This window comes from Otolemur garnettii, unplaced genomic scaffold (assembly GCF_000181295.1).
Source record: "Otolemur garnettii isolate 467f Iridium unplaced genomic scaffold, OtoGar3 scaffold00146, whole genome shotgun sequence".
In the NCBI taxonomy this organism is placed as follows: Eukaryota; Metazoa; Chordata; class Mammalia; order Primates; family Galagidae; genus Otolemur; species Otolemur garnettii.
This window is the reverse complement of record NW_003852541.1, coordinates 1,240,718-1,252,586: the sequence shown is the minus strand read 5'-3', so window position 1 is coordinate 1,252,586 and position 11,869 is coordinate 1,240,718. Positions and strand designations below refer to the sequence as shown.

General features: G+C 40.5%; 1 protein-coding gene across 1 annotated transcript in view; it reads left to right on the top strand.

The window, feature by feature from the left end:
- Positions 1-11,869, top strand: part of AFAP1 (actin filament associated protein 1) — a 129,924-nt gene that overhangs the window by 95,093 nt on the left and 22,962 nt on the right. The window contains exons 9-10 of the mRNA XM_003799141.3: positions 1,301-1,512; positions 5,481-5,626. Of these exons, the coding sequence (XP_003799189.1) occupies positions 1,301-1,512; positions 5,481-5,626 (358 nt within the window). The remainder of the gene's footprint in view (positions 1-1,300; positions 1,513-5,480; positions 5,627-11,869) is intronic.

Here is an 11,869-nt window from a genome sequence, read left to right as displayed (position 1 = left end):
CAGGTGAATCTTTCTAAGAGTAGAATGTGAACATTTTAAAGCAATAACTGAGAAAATGACATGAAGGCTGTGTTGACCAGTTTGATGGAAGTATTTCAGATTGCATGTGAAAACCCCACACTTTACCCCAGAAGTGCATTAATGTACATAGTTACCATTCAATTAAAAAAAACTCAAAATTGGAAAGCATGTATTTTATTTCTTAACATTTAAAAGCCAGAGCTGCGTGTGTGTGTGTGTGTGTGGACTGAGCAAGTAGCTGAATGACTTACGTCAGAAATCCTTATTTGGTTTCCTTTGATCCTGCTAGTCAACATTTTATATGCTATTTAATGTACTTTCTAAGTCTTAAAGGGGGGGCGGTAATTCACTAGCATTATAAAGGCTTCATATGGAAGTTACGGCTACCTATGATATCTATTTTTCATTCCCTGTTATTTCTAGAGAAAATGCATTTTTTTTTTTTACAACAACTGAACATTGTTGAACATTGTTCAACATGTTATTGAACATTTCCTGTGTTTGAGAAGATCATCTTTTTTAAAAAAAATGAAGATAATAATTCTTCCTTTAATTCCATCACATGTGGCTGTCTGTGATACACTAAATTTACATTGTACCATACCAGAGATATGAATAACAAAATTTCACATACTTTTGGACTCAGGAGTTTGGATTTTGTTTGAGCAGATCAGACATTTCAGGGACAGAAAGGCCGTTGGGTGTGTCCTCAGCCTCTGGGTAGGAATCTTGTACTGAGGACCTTCTGTCTCTGGTGGAATACTTCCAGAGCTGGGGAACTCGCCACATCTCAAAAACTCCTATTTCTTGGAAAGTTTTCATTTTTAGATAGTTTTTTCCCTCATGTTAAGCCAAAATCTGACTTCCTGTGACTTTTGCCCTGCTTGTATCATTTGCAACTACTAAGAATAAATCGAGGTTCTTTTTCAGTTATTTGGAGACAGCTTTCGTGTCCCCATTTCCTTCTGGCCTCCAGAACTCGAGGGCTAAGTAACTTTTCACATTCTCTAGGTGAATTCCAGAATGCCACATCAACATTAGACATTTCGTTCTTAGTACATGTTAAATTAGGAGGCTCTGGGTATGGTCTATGTTATGTTTTGAAAAGCCCCCCCAAACTTGTGTGGAAATTACACTGTAGGAGCGGCTCTTCTTTTTTATGTGAATTTGCATTGAAGACTTTGCTGTGGGGGGTTTGTTTTTTACACGTGCTCCCTTGACTAGGCTTTGGCGAGATCCTAGGTCTTCCCACACCTTCGTGCCATTTGTCTCCTTGCAGGCTATCTCAATGTGCTCTCCAATAATCGCTGGCGGGAGCGCTGGTGCAGAGTGAAAGACAACAAGCTCATTTTCCACAAGGACAGGACGGATCTGAAGACCCACATTGTTTCAATCCCTCTCCGAGGCTGTGAGGTGATCCCAGGCTTGGATTCCAAGCACCCCCTGACGTTCCGACTGCTTCGCAATGGCCAGGAGGTTGCAGTGTTAGAGGTATGGTATTGGCCACGGGCCTCACTCAGGGGTGGTGTTTGTGGTGATTTAGCAACATCCCTCCCATCTTCCTGAGAGCACTTTTGGGGATTCGTTCCCTTTTCTCTCTGCCCATTCTGTTGTTTCTGCATTTCCTCTTTTATCAGCTCCTCCTTCTGAGACGTGCTGACCCCCCAGGCAGCGCAGTGCTGGTTTTTATCAAAGTGTACACATTAGATTTGTTTGTCTCCTTGTGTTATTCTTTGTACATGTTTGGATGGAAATTAAATACTCAATCCCATGGAGTAGATGGCTTTTTTTAAATACTCAGGAAATAACTTGCTTTAAAATTTTCAATAAAACTCTTTCCCCCAGCTGTGAAAGAGGTGGTGAATGTTTCCTCTGTAATGTTCTTGATTTCTTTGCAGTTGGAACAAACCTTTTTGGAGCAGCCAATTTCCTTATTGACAGTGGCCAGTGAGCCCAATTACACAGAGACCAAAAGAAACCTTTGGCTTTATATGCATTTTATTATTATTATTATTGTTGTTGGCTGCTGCTTTAGAACTTCTTATTCACTAAAGCAGTAAAGGACAAAGCGAATAGCTATATACTCAAAACTTTGATTTTTGAATGTTTTTAAATTTTGTTTTTCATCTTATATTAATTTACTTTGTACTGAGTATTAATTTCGACCTTTCCCCTTTGTCCCCTACTTGGCATTGTTATAATTAAGATGCAGAGATGTACACACATGCACACATGTACACAAATGTCAGGCTGTGGAATTTCCAGAGTACGCCTGAATGTACTCACTCGCATAGTCAATAGAAACAGGGATGGATTGGGTGTGATGGAGTAGGCTGATGTGTCACCTCCATTAATTCACTGCACAGCCAAATTCTAAATGACTGTATCAGGACCCCAAACAGAGGAGAGTGAGCCTGGGACTGAGACCAAGTCAAGACTGTCCACAGAGGCACCTTATTCCAGGGACTTTTTTCACAGAAACCATTCTTTTTTTTTGATGGGGGCAAAACAAAGGCAAACAAACAATACATTCTTCCTGCAGGACGCAAGAATCTGGTAGTGTGGGGTAAGGGGAGGGCAGGAGACCAACCATGCCCCTTGTTAGCTGATTTTGCAAAGCATTATGTGACAGAGAGGGCCAGGCCCAGTGGGGTCAGAAAGCAGGCTCCAGGTAGAGCCCTGCCATAGACTTTGCTCACAGCCAGGTCTTTTGTTCTCGTGACTTCTGCACCCATCTGTGGAGCATGAGTGCGAGGTGGACTCAGTGCACCTTGTCAACAGGTGTATGGGCTGAAAGCTGCAGCGTGGGTGGCAGTGGGGAAAAGCTGAAGACTTAAATGAAGAAACTACTCTCGATGTGACGATGTAGAGCTCTGGCAGCAGATCTGAGAGGGTTTGCAAGGGAAGGGAGGAGGCAAGGTTGGCCTGTGCTGAACATGGGAGTGAAGAGGGAGGGGTTGGGCTGGATGGGGAGGTGGGCAGAGGTGAGGCCTCTGGTTTCATGGCATTGGCACTTAGGAAAAGTACAGACCAGTTGCATTGCAGAAGGTCCCTGGTCTGGGCACATCTGCTCTCTCTACACACGGGCATCTCCTAGGCCTCTACTGGAGCCCCAGGAAGCAGTAGCATGCCTCATGGTGGGTCACATGGAAGTCTGGAGCCCCAGAAAGTGACAGCATGTCTCATAGTGGGTCACATGGAAGTACACAGCTTCAGTTTATCTCTCTGTCAGTGACAGTAATTTTCATCCTTTGGGTGAGATTTCCTCCCTGTAAATTTATTGACTTTCCCCTTTATCTTTGATAAGTATCATGTGGGGAGATACTTTGAGACTATGTGACTATCCTGTTATTTTTCACAATTTTACCCACTAATTTTGGCATCCATTAATGACTTGCCTGAAACAGTCATCATAGTGGCAGTTGCTAAATGGTGCTTTTCTAATTCCATTATTCCTTCTGCATTTATTTGTTGGCATCTATTGTGAGGATTGTTTTCCTTTCCTCAAATTTAATTAATCGTTCATTTAATATGTGTATATCAGTGGGGATTCCCAGATTATCATTAATCAGTGATTATAATCTTTTACTATCATGATTTTTTGGGGGGTCAAATTATCACATATTTGGCCAGTAGGAGCCCCTTTGAGCTGCAACTTGTAACCTTTGTTGTGTCCCTGTAATACAGAATTGGTGGTCCCCAGCATACTTTGATTACTTTCCTCCTGTTGGGGCGTAGTGAGCCTCCCAAGGCTCATCTTGGGCTTCCCTGACTCAGACCAGTCAGCTGTTTCTCCAAAGCGCGCTGGTTCCTCCTAGTGGAGAATATAGTATTTACGTACCAGGCTCTGGGTGCTAGTATGTTCTCTTCTGGGGGGTGTCATTGCTTCTGGGTCTTTTCAGTACACAGGCAAAAGAAACAAATGTGCGTTTACATATGATACACATGCACGTGACATGGACATTTATATGTGATACATATACTGTATACTCATAAATATAAACACATGCATACATTCACCCACACATGTCTATATTCCTGTATGTATTAAAAGCCATGTGAGTACAACTAATACCTCTAATTCTAGTCCAATACCATAAGATTATTTTTAAAAAGCCTTTAAGGAAATTTCTTAATACGATAAACTTCAAGAAAGCAATTACTAAACTCTAGTAACAGCAATCACATTTAGACACTAATTGTATTAAAATACTTTTGATGAAATTATAACAATTTATATAAAATAGATTTATTTGTGGATTCACTTTTGATATAGATTTTGTTTTGGAAAGTCCAAAAGATTTATGAAGAAAACACACTTGTGATTTTTATTAATCCAAGTATTTAAATTAGCTTATCTGAATTTAGCAAACATTAGTTACTTCCTTACTCTGGGCAAGGCCCATAATTGGTATCCCTTCATTTTGCCCTAATGGCCTCATTTGGTGCTGGTCAGGAATGATCTGTGTGTGGAAAATATCAGTAGCCAATTTTAATAGCATACAAAAAAATAGCCTTTCCTTTGTTAATGGCTCTTCCTCTAGAGAAGCTTTTTTTTTTTTTTTTGCTAGTCAGCTTTTATTAGTGTTTGTGTATTTAACGTGTGACCCAAGACAACTCTTATTCCACTGTACAGCAGAAATGGGGAGAGGCTGGACAAGCCTGCTTGATTAATCAAATTTATTTAGGTATTTCAAATGCCGTGAAAAATATAACATAACTGATTTTATAAATCACTTAACAAGGATGGTTTGAAACTTCAGTGAATAGAATCTTAAATATATATTCTAGACCTGCAAATTAAGCAGATCAAATTGGAGGGAATTTCAAACATTTTAAGAAATAGTGTATATGAACATGGTTACACTATAGAAATGTAATTGATATAAAAGTAAGTTAATTTTTATACCATCTAATTAAGAGAAACAGAATGACTGTTAAAGGCCCATTCAGGGGCTACTGGTTTAAAAAGTCTAGATTAATAAAGTTTAGACCAATAAGGGCCTAAACCAGTAAGAGACACACCTTGACTGTGTCTCTAGGGCAGGCCAGTGGCAGTTGGAGTGCACTCCTTTTTATGGCCAGAGTTTGTTCCCAAATTAATGAAGCTTTCTAACCAACTTCCTTTCGCTGGAATGTAATTAATCCCATTGATTTTCTTGTTTTACACCCTAAATGCCTTTCCCCCAAATAACTGGAAGGCTTTTTTGGACCTGAGATTTTCATTCCCCTTGTTATGATTGTTACCCAGTTCCTTCCATTAAGGCCCACTTGGGACTTGATGTCAATCCCGTTACTCAGGCAGTGACCTCGTCTTCTTCCTTGTCTATCCTCTGTGCTTCACGTTTCATTGCTTCTCCTATTGTGCGGTCTCTTTAGCAACACATTTATGAAAATTTTAAAACTCTTTATCTTTAGTTAATTAAATAAATGCCCTCTCCCCATCCCCACCACAACAGGCATCTTCTTCTGAAGACATGGGCAGGTGGATTGGAATTTTACTAGCTGAGACGGGGTCGTCCACAGACCCGGGGGCTCTGCACTACGACTACATAGACGTGGAGATGTCTGCAAGTGTCATCCAGACGGCCAAACAGACTTTTTGGTAAGGCCCAGGGTCCTGTGAATGGCACCAAAGTTAAATAAATTTATCTTTTCTTTAATTTTTTAACTCCGTTTTTGTGTAAGTATATAGTCTCAGAAAAAAATAACAACTCTCTCTTTTGTATTATGTTAGTCTAAATTTTGCTGAAATATTTTTGTCGTGTCAGCCTTCTGGGTTTTCGGTTAGAACAGGGATGGCAAACTTGTGTAGAGGACCAGGACCAAGTGTTCCCTGTTTATAACCACTCCGCTCTGCTAGTGTAGCCAAAGACAGCTACTTTATTTTTAAAACTTTATTTTTATTTATTTATTTTTTGAGACAGAGTCTCACTTTGTTCCCCTGGGTAGAGTGCTGTGGTGTCATAGCTCACAGCAACCTCAATGTCTTGGGCTTCTCTTGCCTCAGCTCTGTAGTAAGTGGGACCATAGGTGCCCACCACATTGTCTGGCTAGGTCTAGAGACAGGGTCTCACTCTTTCTCAGGCTGGTTTTAAACTCCTAAGCTCAGGCAATCACCCCACGTTGGCCTCCCAGAGTGTTAGGATTACAGGCATGAGCCCATGCACCTGACCTTCCAATAAAACTTTATATGCAAATAGGCCCAATTTGGCCCATATCGTGCCTACCCCTTTATTAGAAAACAGTTCTATGAAGCAAACATGATTCTACATGTTGCTATAATGGGTGCTGTTCATCAGTGAAATGCTTTGTAAATTTGAATTGTAATTAAAAAATGCTTTTGTGTGTAAAAATGCCCCTTTGACCTGTGAATGCTTCTTTAAAATAAGGACAGCAAAGATATTTACAGCTACTTCTCAGTGTGATCCACAGACCCCTGGAGGTATTCAAGACTCTTTCAGGTAGCCTACAAGGTCAAAACTATTTTCGTAATAATATTCAGGCATGTCCTTTTCCACTGTTCTGACATGTGTGTTAGGGATAGTCAGCTGACACCTCACCATAAATAGCAGTGCCACCCCACGGCATCAGGGGTCGTGGTGCTCATCACCACTGTGCATCTGCAACGTTAGAAGAAAGTGCTGGGTCCGCTTAAGATGTCCTTGCTGAAGCAGTAAAAACTGTTACTTTTTCTTTAAAAGGCCAAATGGTAAATGTTTTTATTAAATCTTTCAGGTCCATGTCTTTTTACATTCTGTGTGAAGTCCTAGGTAGCTGTCAAACATCCCCCATATGTGAGAGTGATGGCGGGCTCCTGAGGAAAGCTCTCAGACAGCTGAGTTGCTAATAGAGCTAGCTGCCTTTAACAAAATTAGTTTTTAATTCTTACTTGAAAAAACAAGTGACAGGCAAACTATGGTTATTCACACTTACATATTTGTAGACATTCTCTTTGTTACCTTTGATGTATTTGAGTTTTCACTCAGAAATTAGAATTTTGGAAAATTCATGCCCACCACCGTGAGCTTGCCAGCTTCCCAACACCTACAGAGTCTAGTGCTGAGATCTATAGTGTTACCGGTGAGTGGTTTTTTAAATGTTGTGTAATGAAATGTGTCAACACTTGAAAAATTGACATAAGGGTAGGTCTGGGTGAAAGAGACATTGCAAAGGCAAGATAAACTAAGGGGTGTTAATGTCAGTTTACGGACATGACCTCACATTCTGTATTATAGCTAAGAAAGTACTGTTTGCTGAGTTTAGGTGTAGTATCAAAGAAGAATGTTTACAGATATCTAAAAAAGCTATTAAAATACGCCTGACTTGTCCAGCTACCTCCCTGTCTGAGGCTGGGTATCTTTACCTCCTCAGTCAGAAGAACATGTGGTGCAGACTGAGTGCCGGGTGAGGATCCAGCTTCTGCTCAGCCAGATAATAGTTAGGTTTACAAACATGGAAAGCAATGCCACTTGTTTCACTAATAGTTTTTTGTTTTAGAAAATGATTATCCAAAGTATCACAAGAATGGAGGAAAAAATATCCAATGTACACACCCCTATTATGAAACTAATTTAAACCTTTTTATATGAAAGCTATAACCAAATAGCCTAAGAATATGGGGAGGGGGAGGGAGAAGGGAGGGGGGAATGGGTGGAGGGAGGGAGTTAGGAGGGATTACTTCTGAGGTTTACCTTATAGGGGTACAGGTGAATCTTTCTAAGAGTAGAATGTGAATGTTTTAAAGCAATAACTGAGAAAATGACATGAAGGCTGTGTTGACCAGTTGATGGAAGTATTTCAGATTGCATGTGAAAACCCCACACTGTACCCTAGAAGTGCATTAATGTACATAGTTACCGTTCAATAAAAAAAAAAAGAAAAAAAAGAAAATGATTATCATAAAAATATTTATGTCAAAATATTATGGATTTATTATTTTTAAGTAAATAAAAATAAATGTCTCAGGTTTAATTTCACATACAGAAGATATTTGAACACTTCTCTTAGTTTGGGTCTTGCTATGGTTGGTATTTGCTAATCAGAAATGTTCACACAAGCCATTCATGACCTGTTAGTGCCTTCGCTGCTTCATGTAGAAAATGTGTTAGGAGAGACGGTGCCTGAAACGTCTTCTGTCTCTGAGATCTTTGATCCCTTGAGTCCTGCTCATATTTGTGTCATCCTTGGAAACTGTGGATTGGGGAAGGGTATTGAGACAAAACATACACCAGAAATTGTTGGCATGTTTATCCAAAGCAACAGCCCCACCAGTGCTGACTCAGACTGCAGGGCCTTTCAAGTATGAGGAAAATAGATTCTAATGTTTGCACTGTTACTTGGCTGACTGATGTGAACACCCCCATCGGTTTTCTACACAAGTGTGTTATATGGTATTGGGGCAGTCTTCACTTGTGTCTTGAATGGGAATGAACATTTATCTAATGCTTGTCTGTGACATTCTGGCACTAAGAAATAGGTTTTCTCAAAATAAAGATAACTTTGGCCCCGGCTAAGAGTCAAGCCATCATGTAGGTCCCAACTAAGGTCAGTAGCCTTGACAAAGTGAATTAGTCTTGTATACTTCTTTTCTGGAAAATGCCCAGTAATGCTAGAGGTTTTCTGAGGTTTGAGCAAACTTTTCATACCACTATTATTTTCATAACAGTGTTGCTAAGTACTAACTGTTCTGTTGATGCCCATAGTTGTTTATTTGCATTCTTTCTAATCAGCAAAATGTAGGTAAGTTACAGTAATTCATCTGTTTATTAAGTGCTATGCAATAGATAAAGTACATTTACTTTTTTTTTTTTGAAACAGCGTCTCCTTCAGTCGCCTTGGGTAGTAGAGTGCCATGGCGTCATAACTCACAGTAACCTCAAACTCTTGGGCTCAAGTGATCCTCTTACCTCAGCTTCCCAAGTAGCTATGACTACAGGTGCCACTACAATGCCAGTCTAGTTTTTCATTTTTAATAGAGATAGATCTCCTCTTGCTCAGGCTGGTCTGGAATTCCTGAATTCAGGCAATCCATCTGCCTCTACCTCCACCTCCCAGAGTGCTAGGCCCACACCTGACCTGCCGTAGCTTTTTTAAGAAATATAATATCTATTAATCTAGTTTTGCAAAATCTGTACAACTAGATTGACGTAAATGTGTTCATGGATATTTACTTGTTTGGAAGTTATTAGATTTCCAGAAAAGCCTATCCTAGGTACACATGTAATTTCAATTGTAATTGGCAAACTTACACCCACATTTAAGAAAAATGCTGAATTAAAATATTTCCCTTAGAACACAGCTCGTTTTTACTTTATAAATGAGTGGAATGTTAATCTAAACCAAATGCAGGAAGGTCACATTTTTAGAAAGGAATATGAATTATAGCTTTGAAAAATTATTCATTAAAAATATGCATATACTGAATTTATGACTGCAAGAATCTTTTCTGTTTCATTAAAATACGTATAGGCGATATCAGTAAGCAAGAAACCTTATTTTCATTTTTAAGTGTTCTAGCCAACATTCCTGTAAAACTTGAGAAATGAGATTTAACAAGTAAACAGTGTTCAAAGTACAGCAGCTTGCCAATGTGATAAATATTCTAAGATTAAGTGTTTTTGCTTTTATATAAATTGGCAGCCAGTGAATCTTCTCCAGGTTTTTGGGAGAATTATCTGTGCATGGTATATGTCTTGGTTAAAAAACATGTTTTGGAAAGAGGAAAGGAAAAGGAAAAATAGTGGTGTGAGCTCTCCTAGGTAAAGTGATTTATAGAGAAACTTTAATAACAATAAACTATTGGAACATATATTCCTGAGAGCATATTTTTAAATGAGTTATATAGGCCAACGCAGTGGCTCACACCTGTAATCCTAGCACTAGGGAGGTTGAGGCAGGAAGATCACTTGAGTTCAGGAGCTCTAGACAAGCCTGAGCAAGAGTGAAACCCCCATCTCTACTAAAATTAGAAAAAAGTAGCTGGGTATTGTGGCAGGTGCCTGTAGTCCCAGCTCCTTGGGAGGCTGAGACAAGAGGATCACTTTTTGAGCTCAAAAGTTTGAGGTTGTTGTGAGCTATGATGCGTGGTACTCTACCAGGGTGATAAAGTGAGACTCTATCTCAAAAAAAAATAAAAAATAAATGAAATATATAGATTATAGAATACAAGAAAATATTGTAGTTTTCTCCTGAGATACCTCCCGAGTCACACTCAGTTGGTGACCCATCAGAAGGCTGCAGTGAAGATGTGATGGTAATGACCATGGCTCGTGTGGCCAAGGGCAGGGAACACCTGGCAGGAAGTGGTCCTCCTCTGTCATCCTCTCATCCAGGTGCCTAGGAGATTATTTTAAAATATATTTCCTATGATTTTCTTATGCTTCTGGTTTAACAAGTGGCACATCGCCTCTTACCGCATTTCCACTTGTAGATTTGGCTTTCAAGTCTCTGGGCCTGGAAGAATTGTTTGCTCACCAGGCGCAGGTCCTTCTGTATAAGGGGAGGGCTGACCAGTGGCTGGCTCCTCCCCTCTACCTAGGACCTCTAATTCTCAGGCTCTGAGTCCTACCAACTGAAACCCTCAGCAGTGTCTCCTCCTGGGAGGAAGCAGGTGTGCACCTGTCCAGGCACTCTGTCTGGCCTCGTCTGTTCTGCTGCATCCCAGAATCTGTGCATCAGAGTGTGTGGCAGGGGCAGGGCTGGAAGCCCACACTGCAGACCAAGCACGAAACAGTCCCTGCTGCAAAGAGGAGCAAATCGTGTAGGCAGACATGGGAGGGAGGGGTCCCTGTGGCTGGGCGTGGTTAGTTCAGCCCTTTACTGCCTCTCACTGACAGCAACTGTACACAATTACCCCACACCTCCAAAATATTTCAGTTAGAAAATCAGAATCTGTTATTGGAGAACTCAGATTTTAAGTTTTGCTGTGCCTTTTTTTGTTGTTCTTGAGACAGAATCTCACTCTGCTGGTTAGAGAGCCATGGCATCATAGCTCACAACAATCCCAAACTCTGAGGCTGAAGTGATCCTCTTGCCTCAGCCTCCTGAGTAGCTGGGGACTACAGGCACCTGCCACTACACCTGGTTATTTTCTTTGGTTAGTGGAGACAGGGTCTCACTCTCACTCAGGCTGGTCTTGAACTCCTGACTCCAATCTGCTTGCCTCAGCCTCCCGGTATGCAAGGATTATAGGCATGAGCCACCACACCCAGTTCTAAATGATTTCTTTTCTTATATATACTTTTATGTGTCATACGTACAGAATAATTCCATTAACTTTTCTTAAGCAAAGGAAGAATTCCTATATAAATTTAAAAGAGTCCATGTGTTAAGGGTTTTTATGGAACTAAAAGTTTCAACCTTGTAGTCATGTGGCTGGTTTCTCTGGCAGGTCACCGTGTTCATATGACCTTTTATATGGTTGAAAGGGGCTTGTTATGAATTAATAAAAGATGATCTGTAATGTGTAATGTAAGGCCTTATCATTTAGGAGATCCCAAGGTGTTAGGAGCACTGGCCAGGAATTTGGGACAAAGACCAAAGCATACATCTGTTATTGTATCGTAATATCACACATTCTAAAGGGTTTCTACAGCCACTGTCAGCCACTGTCTCCAAAACTGAGGGAAATTGAGGGAAGAGGTGAAGGTAAGTTGTACTGATGTGGCTGTGATGCTGAATGAACCTGAGAATGCTATAAATACTTGTCAAATAAACGTTCTAAAGAGCTTCTAGGCCAGGGGTCCATGAGGTTTTTCAACAAAAAGCCAACTAGGGGTGATGCCTGTGGCTCAAGGAGTAGGGCACTGGCCCCATATACCAGGGTGGTCGGTTCAAACCTGGCCCT